Raw genomic sequence first — 14096 nt, 5'->3', positions numbered from 1 at the left:
ATTCATTTACAGTTATATCTAGCGTTTCTATTTTTTTTTTATAACTGAACCACTATTTTATAAAATGCAATACAATCGTATATAAACACTTAACACTGTAATGTATACTATTAGAACTGAAAAATAAAACCAAAACGCTGGTACTGCATTCATTAAGTTCAATACTCAATTGTGCAATAGTTGTGAGTCCTCAATTTAGTAAAAACAAGCAAGGAGTGTAAAAGTCAATTGGTTGTTGTTCGTGACTTCACTTTTCCATACTTAATTCCCGCTCTTATACACAGGTTTCTTGTATACAAACAATACCGGATGCGCGCGCATCCAAGAGGCAAGACCGCTAAATGTTATGCCGAGTTCTGTAAAAGAACATTGTAATTAACGTAGATTTCGCATTGTTTGTAAATTCTTGTTGACTCAATAATAAACTGCAATTTCAGAGTTGAATCTGTTTGCTTGTGTTTCATTTGCATATTAATATAACATTATGTAAAAAGTTAGTTAGTTGACTAGTATGAAATTGTCCAACTAAGTTTGCGAATCATAAAAACATGACATACCCTATGCATTTAGGTTAGTTTACAGCACAACAGCTCCGCGTCATCTCTGCTTCTGCTAGATATAGCCGTAAAGACTGTTGCTTTCTGCCTCTTAGATGCGCGCGCATCTACGTGATGACGTTGCACAGAAACCCGTGTATATGTAAATCGAGAGAGAAATCGGTTTCCAAATAAAACAAGAGAAAAACATGTTAGCACATTCAGGCAAATACAAGGGCAGCTAATTCTCAGGCAAACAGGAAGTGAAACAGATGTGAAGAAGGACCCTAATAATAACCATAACAAGCAGTCGAATACACTGGCGAAACATTTGAATTATATTGATATATTCGCACAATGAATGGCGCCTGTTTACTAAAGTAGCAGCTGATTTATACCTGTAGTCAGTTTGTGTCGTACGGACGTTGTTTGTCGCCTGTCAGTTTCAGTCTGGCTTTGGCTGAACTGGCTTGAGATGGCAGACGAGGCTCTCTTTCAGTTCCTGCACAGTGAAATTATTCAGTATATCAACAGTGCAGAAACAGGGGAATCGGTAAGAGCTGGAGATATACTGAAAACACTGTCACAGAAACGTAGAAAAGCGTATATTAGAACTGAGTAAACCAAGCATAATCATAAAGCAACTGTTGTGGGAATGTTGCATGTTGAATTAATGTAGTGTACTTCTGTGCACAGGAGAATGGACGATGTGTTTCTAAACTTGAGAACATGGGGTTTCGTGTGGGACAAGGACTTATTGAGAGGTATCATAACAGATATTTACATCCTATTCATAATTCAATCAGATCATCTGATGACATCCTATAATCAGATGTTATGCTTGTGCAGTTGTTTTGAATATCCAGACTTTAACTCTGAACAATTAAATGGGTTGTTTTAAATCAGTTCGCAGAAATGTAATAGACCGTTTAATAAGTAGTAAAACAAAATAATACAATTTTGGTTAAGAAGATGTCTCAACAGCCATAATTTCTGTTTGCAGGTTTACCAAAGACACGCCACGTTTCAAAGATGAGCTTGATGTCATGAAGTTCATCTGCAAAGATTTTTGGACCAGTGTTTTTAAGAAGCAGATTGACAACCTGAGAACAAACCACCAGGTGTGTATAATATCATGGAAGTCCAGCTGTTTTTTTTTTTATAATAACAAAAACATCATTGTTATGTCAATTTCATATAGCTTAGTGAATGTCTTTATTGAATAACATGACAAAATTGTTTGTAGGGTATTTATGTGCTACAAGATAACAAGTTCCGTCTGCTGACCCAACTGTCTGCTGGCAAACAGTATCTGGAACATGCGCCAAAGGTATAAACATAAACAACATATTTTAACACGAAACTGCAGAATCTATATCTTTAACATTTCATATATATATATATATATATATATATATATATATATATATATATATATATATAATTATCTTTAAGCATACGTTTATTTGATCAAAAATACAGGAAAAAAACTGTAATATTGTGAAATATTATTACAGTTTAAAATAACGTTTTTTTATTTTAATATACTTAAAAAAAAAAAAAAAATCTTTTTAATTCAAAGCGGAAATTTCATCAGGCATTACTCCAGTCTTCAGTCACATGATCCTTCAGAAATCATTCTAATACGCTGATTTATTATCAATGTTGGAAAAAGTTGTGCTGCCTAATATTTTTTGGGAACCTGTGATACTTCTTTCAGGATTCATTGATGTATTATAAGTTAAAAAGAACAGCATTTATTCAAAATATAAATATTTTCTAACAATATATATCTTTACTATCACTTTTAATCAATTTAACACATCTTTACTGAATAAAAGTATTAATTTCTTTCAAAAAAATTGTTTTAATTACTGACCCCAAACTTTTGAATGGTAGTGTATATTGTTACAAAAGTTTTCTATTTTAAATGCTGTTCTTTTTAAACTTTTTATTCATCAAAGAATCCTGAGAAATATATCACAGGTTATAATAAATATTAAGCAGCACAAATGTTTTCAGCATATTAGTACGATTTCTGAAGGATCATGTGACACTGGAGACTGGAGTAATGGCTGATTAAATTCAGTAAATTAAATTATATTATATAAATTAAATTAAAACAATATTTTAAATTGTCATAATATTTCACAATATTACTGTTTTTTTCTGTATTCATGATCAAATAAATGCAGGCTTGATGAGTATAAGAGACTTTTCAAAAACATAAAAAATAGTAATGTTTCCAAACTTTTGACCGGTACTGTATATATTCTGTTTGGTGATTCTCATTTATTTATGTCTACAGTTTTTAGCCTTCACCTGTGGTCTGGTCCGAGGAGCACTTTCAAACCTTGGTGTAAAAAGTATAGTAACAGCGGAAGTGTCAGTCATGCCTGCCTGTAAGGAACATATTATATGCAAAAAATATAATGAACACCTACTAGATTTATTGTACTTTTTCTTTTATGATATTACTCAATCTGTAACTGATCAGCAATAAATTTGATCAAGCTCTAATTAATTGTTTCTTACTTGTCTATCCCTCTTTCTCTGCATCTTGTTTGTTCTTAGGTAAATTCCAGGTGATGATCCAGAAGATTTGATTCACTACAAAGGAGTGTATTGCTCATAACATGTGCATCTGTTTTATTGCCTTGTCATTTTTATTGCCTTGTCCATTTTATTGCTAATGTCACTATGATTATTTTTTATTTGCAGTATCTTGACCACTACTGGCATTAAACGTGTTTTGGCATGCATTGTCAAACTTTATTGTACTGTATTTTGCTAGTGTTTTGATATTCATCATTCTCTGCCCTAATTCACTTTGTTTTGAAAATTAATTTGCACTGATAACATTAAAGCTGGAATCGTGGTATGAGTTTGTGGTTCATTTTTGGAAAGCAATAAATATTGGGAATTAAGATTAAATGTAGAATTTTTTTTATGTTAACAATAAGGATTCATTTGGTAACATTAGTAAACTATATTAGTTAATATGAACTAACAATGAACAATCCTAGCATTTATTAATCTTAGTTTATGTTAATCTCAACATATAGGCCTACTAAAATAGTCCTAGCATTTATTAATCTTAGTTTATGTTAATCTCAACATATAGGCCTACTAAAATATTTATGAGGTCAAATGTGTTTACATTAGTTAATGCACTGTGAACTAACTAACACGAATATTTGTATTAACTAACATTAACAAAAGCTAAATTGTATAAAATGTTTGTTCGTTCATGCTAGTTAATACATTAGCTACTGTTAACAAATTATACCTTATTGTAAAATGTGACCAGTGTTTTTTAATAGCAAGTCATCACAAAAAGATCACTTTGTAAAACAGTAGAAGACTATCATCCGTATAAATAATAATCCGTATTATAAAAAATTACTGATAGATTTAAAAATATTACGGTCATTTTTTTAAATGTCTTTCGTATGCATCGACTGTTCGTATGCTGCTCAGCTAGTCACGTGGTTGGTTGTTGCGTTCTAAAACGTCACAAGCGCGGAGCTAATAGGAAATGAGACGCGCCGTGTTAAGCACTCTGATTGGCTGGTTTGTAAACTCAGTTCTAACGGCACCAACATTCAAACTAAGCATTTCCTTCGGGTTGTTTGTGACTGTAGGATACGAGCTGTCTGCTGTTGAAACATTTTACTATATTTTTTCCAGCCTCTCAGGTTGTGATAGGAGACTGAGGCGTTGATTTGAACTGTAAGTATTTATACATGTTGATGGGATGTGATATTTTATTTGAAACGACTGCTGCGTTTTAGTAAAGATTAACGTTAATTTGGTGCGGTCGTTTTGGGCCTTAATCGTAGAAAGCCAAGCTTTTTATTGTTTGATGTAAGTTAATTGAACGACTGAATTGAAAGTTTATCTCCTCGTTTTATTACTGCGAGCTTAATCCAAATGATTATATTATTTACACTGCGTTTGTTTTCATTTTGCCCTTTTCTCGTGCTTATGAGTAATGCAAGATACAGACTTATCTTCCATAAGAACTGTTTTTCAAATGCTAGTCTGTCACTTTAATATTGCTTGTTATATAGATACACTATATAAATAAATATGATATCCTTAACTGGTGATATAAGTTACTGTTGCTGTTACAGGCTAACGTTAGGCCTTTAGTCTGAGATCAGCCATTAACGTTAACTGCCATTTTGCTCCTCTCTGTCTGTGCAGGAAATGTAGTTCCAGTGTTGTTCTTCATGTCCCTTTATGATTTGTTTTATGTAAAATATTGTTATAAATGCAGTTTGACTGTAAATACATGATTTTGCAGGAGATTCGCAGTGTGAATATGGAAGGGGACTCTGCTGATGCGTACACAATGGATGCCCCTTCTCATGTTATTGAGTCTATAGATGGTTTTGTCCTGGATCCTCAGGATAATGCTGACCAGTGGTTTGGTAAGGCTTTTCATTCTTTTTATGTATATAATATACCATTTTTTTCCCCATCATGAATTGTGATGTAAATATTGTATATTGTGAATTTTAGAAATGATCTTTCAAACAATATTATCATGTTGTGTGACTTTCTTGACAGAAACACCTTCAGGATTATTTTTCACTATTAAATGCAGGCTTGGTATCTCAGCAATATTAGGACTTTTATACTAAATATTTGTACTTATCAGAATTTGTTACACAACAGGTCCACTGAAAGTACCTCGTGAAATCAAAAAGTTGATTAAACTGGTACATTTCTTTATTCTGTTTTAATTTTAGAATTGAAGGCGGTGGAACACCTCACCACCCCTTTACGGATTGCAAATCCTTTTGATGAAAACCATTCTACCAACAGGCCCAAAGCTTTAGTACCTCCTATGGTCAAACAAGTTGAGATGACAAGCTCAGGTTGGAAAAAAACTGCGTTGTTCACTTTAGAACTCTTAAGTATGGAAGCTCGTTTCTGTTTTGGAATAAAGAAAATAGTTTTTATTCCATAATAATTCGCAAATTGTGTAAATTTTCACACTATTTTTTTTATTCCATGGTGGAAAGGAAACAAGCTTTCGATACTTGAGGTCTGTTCACACCAAGAATAACAAAAAATATGATTACAGTTTTAACCACATAAATGCATGACAGTGATCTTGTTATTATAAGTGAGAACTGAAGTTTTTGTTGCCTGTCTTAAATGTTTAAGGACTTTAAAATCAGGTTCATTGTGAATGGCTGTCTATATTTTCATCAGCTGGGGAAAAAAATCTGAGTAATTTAATCTATCGTTAATTATAGTAGTTGTGTTGTGCACTTCCCTATTCTTAGAATTAGAACGATTATTAAAACTTTGTAGTTATTGTCCTTGGTGTGTACAGTACTTTAGAAACCTTTTGAAAAGGTGTTTTTGCATGTCTATTCTTAACATCTGCTCTGCTTCAGATGTCACCGAAAGCTCCTCTACAGAGATCCCATCTAACATAGTCACATCATGGGGGAACAGCAGACCTACTACAGCTCCTGGCCAGGGCCAGAAATCTGTTCCTGCTCAACCACGCAGGTAAAGAGATATCTGCTTATTAGAGATGCACCAGTCGACCGGCCAGAAATCGGAACTGGCTGGTTTTTGCTCCAAACACATGATTGGCCGATCTCTGTTCCGGACTTGCGCACAAACTGCATTTCGATAATTTACCTAAATGTAATTTATGTGGAAATATTATCAAGTCTTTAAACAGGATGTTAACACAGGCCAGTGATAGAATCTGCTGAAGACAGTTGTAAAGAGAGGAACAGTGATGTGCCAACAGAGAAAATACTGTACCAGACACCGCAAGCTTGCGGTTTGCGATGCCTGAAATATTGAATTTTTATTATTTTCTTTTAAATGTAGCTCTAAAAGCAACTGTCTATCTTCAGAAAACTTTCAGTGGCATTTTCTTACCTCTGTATAATGCCTGTTTATAAGTGCCTATTCAACTAGTCATTTTGTTTTCACTCTTTTCTCCATCCGTCTATTTTTATGCTCATAAATTCTAAAAATGCACATTAAAAACGTATGTGCACGTTTTAGTCAGATACATTTATCCGATAAGAAAACGTGGGCATAACTACAATGGAAACACATTTACAGAGTAATTTCCTTGATGCGCATAAAAAAAAAAAAAAATCATGTGACTGAGATGGGACAACATGACCAGTGTCAGGATCTCGTTGCGCCGTATCTGAAAACCTGTTTGGGTTGTTCTCAAATGCCTGAGCAAAGTGTTGTCAAAATGGTTCGGTATAATTCCCTCCCAGAACATGACTGCATTCCCAAACAGCAGCAGCTGCCTCTGAAAGCAAGATAACGTGTTCATTGCGTTCTGTCTGCGCGCTCTGAGACACAGATAATTTGCCTATACGAAAATGATTGTATACAGTAGCTTCTCCTACTATTCTTAATAATATTCAGTGCCAGTTTCACAACTGAATATAATTAGTTCATTAGTTGAAGTTTTTGTTCTCTTCGACTCTCTGGATTGAAACGGTGCTTTATTCGTGAATGTTTTATGCAATATTTCAATTCTGCGCATAAGTTAATTTCACAACTTTGAATGGAAACATGGCTACTATCAGTTTACTTTTCTTTCTGCAGAGTGTCTAAACGGCCAGTGCCAAGAAATGAAAATCCTACAGCCATTTCAACACCCCCTGTTGTTAAGAAAAGAAGGTATGTGTGTGTGTTCCTGATATTTGGATCCATTGTAGTATATTACAGAGTGTTCAATTAGCCGCTTTGTCTTGCTGCATAGAGTTGTACCAACTGCCACTGTGAGGAGAGTTTTTATTCAGCGGCGAAGGTAAAACTAGAGGCCACCTAGTGGGGATTTAGTAGACTTCACTGGTGAACTGGCTAGTAATGTGGGGTGTTACTTGAAAGTAACAATATTCTGTCATTTTACTATTGTTGTTTTATCTCCTCATAGAAGCTCGACATCCAGAACTGTACGACGCAGTGGAGCCGGTGCTGGTGCAAGGAGCAGTGTCCGGCTGAGGAGCAAACCAGCCATTGCCTCCAAGACCTCAGATACTGCTTCTGCCTCCAACACTAAACAGTAAGTGAGAACCTTATTAGACTGCAGATAGTAAACTATGCTGCAGTTCAAAAGTTGTTGTTGTGTGTTTTTTTTTTTAAAAGTAATTTTATTTAGCAAGGATGCATTAATAAAAAAAAATACACAAATTAAATTAAGCAGCACAACTGTTTTCAACATTTACTGTAAGATGTTTCTTGAGAATTTCTGAAGGATCATTTGACACTGGATTAATGGCTGCTGAATATTCAGCTTTGCCATCACAGGCATAGATCAGTTATACAGTTTTGTTTATTTGGAAGGAACTGGAACTCACCTTAATGCAGGCATGAAAACTCCTCACCTTTCGGCGAAATTCGCCGTTTTAAAACCTAAAAGGGTCACCTACGTGATTTGTGCAGATCCGATGAGAAAATATTTTAGAGGGAGGGGGGGGGGGGGGGGGGTGTTCGAGGTCGAGGCCAGCATTTATCCCCTATAAAGTTACCATAAACTTTACAAAACTATAAGCTTTAAAAAACAATCATCATTCCGAATGCCGAAACATGACAGCCAATACGAGTCAGAGTAACGTTAGGGCAGAAATGTTTTCAAAGTCTTTTACACCGCGAGTCTGAGAACTGGACACACTGCCTGAACAAAGAAAAGTTAGCTTACAATGTTAACTGTCCTGTGAGATACAGACAGCGATGTTGCCAATGTCATTATTTTTTATTTTGACATAGAAGTGGGCGAGATAATATCGCGAGTGGGCGCGGGCGCCGTGAGCGCTGAGCGAGCAGGAACAAGTATTCATTGCGCGGCTCGCGAGCCTCATGCGGCTCGCCAAGCTTTAATTTGTGGCTCGCAGTTGCATGGCGGTAAATAATACGGTGATATGATAATGCATTCACTATAGATATTTTATAAAAACATAACAAGTAGGGCTTTAACATAACCCGTTAAAAACTCAAAGTGTCAGCTCTATTACAAATTATTTCGATCGGATTGAAAGGGGTGGTTTATCGAGAGAACGTGAAAAAACTTGATCGATTGAAAACCGAAACTGAAAGGACGACGTATGACGCGCTGAACAAGCTGTTCTCCTGATTAATAAAGTGTCATATAAATGAATATCCTTTCATTCTATAATTCTCCTTTCACTCAGCATCTGTGAAGTGAAGCAGGACAACGGCTCACCAGTGCTTGTTTCAGATTATCATACAGACGACTGGTTTGGGGCATTTTTGGGATAAATAGTAGTAGTAAATATTTTTTTTTCTCTGAGACCCGATGAAATACGTAGATCAGCGGCCCATTGGTTCTTTTCTTGATTGACACTGGGCTAGCCCAATCACATCTTTAATGTGAAGTATAGAAATATACTCTTTCAAGTATAGAAATTAGTACAAAACTAATTATGAAAGTTTCCTTTATTTTTCAGTGCATTTGTTTTACAATAGGCTATATGGCTATTACTATCATGGGATTAATATTATAACTATTATTGTAGTAGTAATGTAGACAGACACTGTAACTAAAAGAGTTTTGAAATTTTCTTTGTTTAATTTGCACCAGATTGATGAATTTCACATTAAAAAGCACAAAATTTTCTTACGGGGGAGCATGCCCCCGAACCCCCCTAGAGTGGCAGAGGACCACTCATCACAGTGATCCAAAAATCCTGGGAGAAACACTGGTAGCCTACTACAATGCCAATGCAGATTACAAGTTGTTTTTTTGTTGTTGTTGTTTTTTTTTTTTTGGGGGGGGGGGGGGGGGGGGGTATATATATGCCGCATCCTTCTCACCTTTTTTACCCCTGACCTGTTTTCATGCCTGTTAATGTCTTGTCAAATTATGTATAAAATTAAGTAAACGGTTAACCTCTATGTTGTACTTTGAACTTCAGACAGAAAAGCACAGAGCAGCAGGAGATGGAGCGTATTGAGGCTCTGCAGAAAGAGGTGGCAGAACACCGTCGTAAGAATGAGGCCAGCTACAGGGCTGCACTGGCAGGAAGTGAGTCACTGGCTAAACTACTAAACACCATCTACTATTTGTAATGAAATACTGCCTTTTTCATTGTTTTTCTTATTTTTTAAATTTGTTGTTCTGGTATCTTCTTAAAGGTCAGCCTCTTAAGAAGCAAGTGCTGTCCACCACCATTCCCAAAGAGTTCAACTTCCGCTCTGATAGCAGGCTGAAGAACCACACGGATGGAGGCACTGCAGATGACCACTCGTACAGGGAGATAAACTTCACCTCCCAGCTCCGCAAGCACCCATCTTCCCCTGTGAGTGTCATCACTAGGTTGGGTCTGGATGATATGTTGATTTTTAAGTTGCTTGATTTGAATGCTGTTGTCATTCTGTAGTTGAAGGCTCCAAAGGGAACAACCATTCCCAAACCCTTCAACCTCTCCAGAGGGAAGAGGAAGCATGATGAGGCAGGAGCCTACATGTCAATGGCCCAGCAGATCGAGCAGTTCCAGAAACGCACACCCACCCGCTATCACCTGCGCAGTCGCCAGAGCCAGGAGAGAGGTGAGACCCTGTTTCTGGTGGCTTTGAATATTGTTAGCATTGCGTTCTCATAGCATGAATATTGTTAGCATTGCGTTCTCATAGCATTAAATCTATTTATTTCCTCTAAAATATGATCCTTAGTTTCCTCTTGACTAATTTTGCCTTTTTTTTCTTTCTTTTTTTGCAGGACCATCACCAGTGAAGACGGAGAAGCCAAAAATCACACACCCCAAAACGCCACAGCTAATGACTCGCCAGCGACATCGTCCCACTATGGTGAAAAGCTCTGCAGAGATTGAGGCTGAAGAAACAGAAAAACTGCAGCAGTAAGCTTTGCTCAGATGTTTTGCACATACTTTTGTGCTTCAATAATGCTTCATTTTAAAGGAGAACTCCGGTGCAAAATGAACCTTTGGTCTAATTACACATTGTTACCTAGTCAACCGTTATCTGAGATTTGTTTTCATGATTATCGAATGTAAATAGTTTTATCTCTAAAAACAGTTTAGCCTATAACGCTAGTATAACGCTAGTATATGGGGCATGGAGTAATGACAAATAAAAATCGCTAGTTAATACCACTAACAAGGCTCAAAATAGCCCCACACTAACACGGTAGCATAATGAGGGTCCCTACATGCAAACCGAAGCATTGAGAACTTTGACAGTGTCCAGACAGTTTAATAAGAAGATATTTTATACATAGTCAACTTCACGTATACAAGCAGAATCCATCTTGGAAAAACAGACTCTATCAATCGATCTACGAACCACCGATCCAAATGCACCATATGAGATTCTACACAGTTCAGCGCATTTGGATCGGTGGTTCGTAGATCGATTGATAGAGTCTGTTTTTCCAAGATGGATTCTGCTTATATACGTGAAGTTGACTGTATGTATAAAATATCTTCTTATTAAACTGTCTGGACACTGTCAAAGTTCTCAATGCTTCGGTTTGAAGGTAGGGACCTTCATTATGCTACCGTGTTAGTGTGGGGCTATTTTGAGCCTTGTTAGTGGTATTAACAAGCGATTTTTATTTGTCATTACTCTACGCCCCATATACTAGCGTTATACTAGCGTTATAGGCTAAACTGTTTTTAGAGATAAAACTATTTACATTCGATAATCATGAAAACAAATCTCAGATAACGGTTGACTAGGTAACAATGTGTAATTAGACCAAAGGTTCATTTTGCACCGGAGTTCTCCTTTAATGTGGCATAAGTAAACCTTTTCAAACTTTCCTTCTGCCCCCTCAGGTTCAAGTTCAAAGCTCTAGAACTCAACAGAAAGATTCTGGATGGAGCTCTAGTTCCCAAAAAGCCTGCTAATAAAGCAGTCACCAAGCCTGAATGCTTCCAGCTGGAGATTGAGAAGCGACTTCAGGAGAGGCAGGCCAGTAGGAAGCCTGAGGAAAAAGAGGACCACACATTCCATCCCAGGCCGATACCAACACGAATTCTGGAGGAAGTTGTGGTTGGTAACCGTTCTTTCAACCCTCTTTTGAGCATGATTTGCCAAATTAATGTCATTTTTATAATTCTGTTGTTTTAATTCTTAAAGGGTGTCCCAGAGAAGAGAGTTCTAAATCCAACCGTTCCAGAATCACCAGCGTTTGCTCTTAAAAACCGTGTGCGAATTGAAAAGAAAAAAGAAGAGGTACATTTGAATCATGTATGCTTTATATATATAATATAATGAAACTGATTTTTGAGTCTCAGCTAATTTCTTTGCACTTCCAGGAAAAGCCTCCTGCTCCTATTAAGGCACTTGCTGTGCCCCACTTCCTGCCATTCCAGCCCAAACCGCCAGTCAAGAGCCAGGTAGAAATGTGCCCTTTCTCATTTGACGAACGTGAGCGTGAACGAAGGGTCATGAAGGAGAAGAAACTGGAGGAAATGAGACATGAAGAGGTATTTATTTATTTTTCCTGGACCTGAAAGTGTCTTGACACCAAATACCTTCATAATTTGTACTGTGCCTAAATGCACTGCCTCGCCAAATCTTACAGGTGCCAAAGTTCAAGGCCCAACCCCTTCCTGACTTCCATGAAGTGCACCTCCCTGAGAAAAAGGTAGCAGAGCCCACCAAACCTGCTCCTTTCAAGCTGATGGTTGACGAACGAGGAACTGCAAAGGGAGAACGCTGGGAACAGATGGTAAGATCTTTTGCTATTTCTCCTCATCTTCCATTGCTGAATGTTATGTTCTACTAGACCACACACATCCGATGTGTTGACTTAGCAGTTGTTTGCATACTTGCAACTAGTTAGTCAGTGGAAAATCACTTTAAATTAGTTGCCTCTGCTTTTAAGTGGCATTACAGTCTGTATTTTAATGTTCATTCCATTTAAAATGTTTCCCCAGATGAAAGAGGAGTTGAAACATCAGGCTGAATCAGCATGTTTTAAAGCACGGCCAAACAATGTAACGCACAAAGAGCCATTTGTTCCGAGGAAGGAGAATCGTTCAATTCTAGGTATGCTGTGTTTGTGGTGAATGGTCTCTGTGATCTTACCACTTAGTGTTGTACTGTCTCCAGTCTGAACTTCCCTTGGGCTTTTTGGCTCTGTGTGATTTGATATTGAAGTGCACAGTTAACTCCAAAAACAACTCTTGCTTCCTTCCAACTTTCGCTGCCCTCACCTCTACCTGACTGCTTCACCTGGTCCTCTTTGTTCACATTTGGCACTTTCTTAAGCCAATACTACTAATTCTACAGTTCCGGAGGGCTTCCATTTGGCGACGGAGCGGAGAGCCATGGAACGCCTTGAGTTCGAAAAGGAGATGAGCGAGAAGGAGTCCCTGAAGGCTCGCATGGAAGAGGAGCGGACTAGAGAACGAGAGGAGCATGAAAAGGAGGAGATTGCAAGGCTACGTCAGGAGCAGGTAAGAGATTCCAGAATAAATTGTGCTAGATAAGTAGCACAGGTGTTTTTTGTTTTAGTTTTCTCTAAAGATTGGCAATTCTAATCTTAAAGGGATAGTTCACCCAAAAATAAAAAAAATTGTCACCACTTACTCGCCCTCAGAGTTGTTCCAAACCTGAATTATTTTCTTTCTTCTGTTGAACATAAAAGAGATATTTTAAAGAATGTTGGTAATCAAACAGTTGACCGTAGACATTGACTTCCATAGTAGGAAAACAAAATTCTATGGAAGTCAATGGCTACCGTAAACCGTCTGGTTACAAATATTCCTTAAAATATTATGTTCAACTCATACATGTTTGGAACAACTTGAGGGTGTGTAAGTGATGACGACACCTTTTGTTTTTGGGTGAACTATCCATTTGTCAACTGACTTATTTGTACTAATTATTGTTTTTGTTTTTTATGTCAAATTGTTTGACATTGAAATATTTATTTTTAATTGAATCCATTTTTTTTTTTCTCCAAAAGGTGCGAAAGGCCCAGCCAATAAGACGCTACAAGCCGATAGAGCTGAAAAAGAGTGACGTGTCCCTCACCGTGCCCCAATCTCCAAACTTTTCTGATCGTTTCCGCATGTAAATGCGGAACGGTTTTATTGACTTAATTGTACATAGTTCTCTTGTTTTTGTATTTCTCGTTTTATATCCCTCTTTGATGTCTTTATGAGTATTTAGAGTAGTTTTTATCTCTGTGGCTGATGCATTAATCCTTTGTGGTCAAGTAAAACGATTTTACAGTTGTGTGTGTGTGATGCCTTCCCCAGCAAAATTTCTTAACTTTTCCTGTATATGCAGATTAATTTTTCTGATCTTTTTTTTAGCTTTTCTTCTGTATCTCACAATAAAGAGACTCTAGTATATAAATGCTGTGTTATGTGGTTAATGATTAGTGGCTTAACTCAAATAAAATGGTTGATATTTGGTCCCAAAAAGGGTTTTTGTTTAAAGGAATAGTCATTGTTATTGTTTACTCACTCAAATTGTTTCAAACCTCTATGAATTTCTTTCTTCTGCCGAACATTAAGAAATCTATTTTGAAGAATGTCATTAACCAGACAGTTGATGGAC

At 36.8% G+C, this 14096-nt stretch overlaps 2 protein-coding genes across 5 annotated transcripts; both read left to right on the top strand.

Moving 5' to 3' along the window:
- The first annotated feature begins 594 nt into the window (after positions 1 to 594).
- Positions 595 to 3601, top strand: trappc6b (trafficking protein particle complex subunit 6B). The gene is made up of 6 exons (XM_079587324.1): positions 595 to 1089; positions 1233 to 1300; positions 1540 to 1657; positions 1783 to 1866; positions 2845 to 2938; positions 3111 to 3601. The coding sequence occupies exons 1-6, from the start codon at positions 1012 to 1014 to the stop codon at positions 3140 to 3142; spliced, it is 474 nt and encodes a 157-aa protein (XP_079443450.1). The 5' UTR covers positions 595 to 1011; the 3' UTR covers positions 3143 to 3601.
- Positions 3602 to 3961: 360 nt separating this feature from the next.
- Positions 3962 to 13971, top strand: tpx2 (TPX2 microtubule nucleation factor). Of its 4 annotated transcripts, none has more exons than XM_079587317.1 (18): positions 3962 to 4268; positions 4846 to 4972; positions 5294 to 5422; positions 5951 to 6068; positions 7146 to 7220; positions 7303 to 7350; positions 7477 to 7605; positions 9476 to 9585; positions 9696 to 9859; positions 9941 to 10109; positions 10279 to 10417; positions 11357 to 11573; positions 11661 to 11756; positions 11840 to 12010; positions 12109 to 12255; positions 12464 to 12575; positions 12819 to 12985; positions 13498 to 13955. In XM_079587317.1, the coding sequence occupies exons 2-18, from the start codon at positions 4864 to 4866 to the stop codon at positions 13606 to 13608; spliced, it is 2211 nt and encodes a 736-aa protein (XP_079443443.1). In that variant the 5' UTR covers positions 3962 to 4268; positions 4846 to 4863; the 3' UTR covers positions 13609 to 13955. The 4 variants fall into 4 exon arrangements, with proteins under 4 accessions (XP_079443443.1, XP_079443445.1, XP_079443444.1 ...); XM_079587316.1 differs by having other exon boundaries at positions 4096 to 4268; positions 12798 to 12985; positions 13498 to 13971; XM_079587319.1 differs by lacking the exon at positions 7303 to 7350 and having other exon boundaries at positions 4094 to 4268.
- Positions 13972 to 14096: the final 125 nt, after the last annotated feature.

Source organism: Phoxinus phoxinus (genome assembly GCF_949152265.1).
Source record: "Phoxinus phoxinus genome assembly, chromosome: 18".
NCBI classification, from domain to species: domain Eukaryota; kingdom Metazoa; phylum Chordata; class Actinopteri; order Cypriniformes; family Leuciscidae; genus Phoxinus; species Phoxinus phoxinus.
This window is presented reverse-complemented; position numbering and strand designations above follow the sequence as displayed.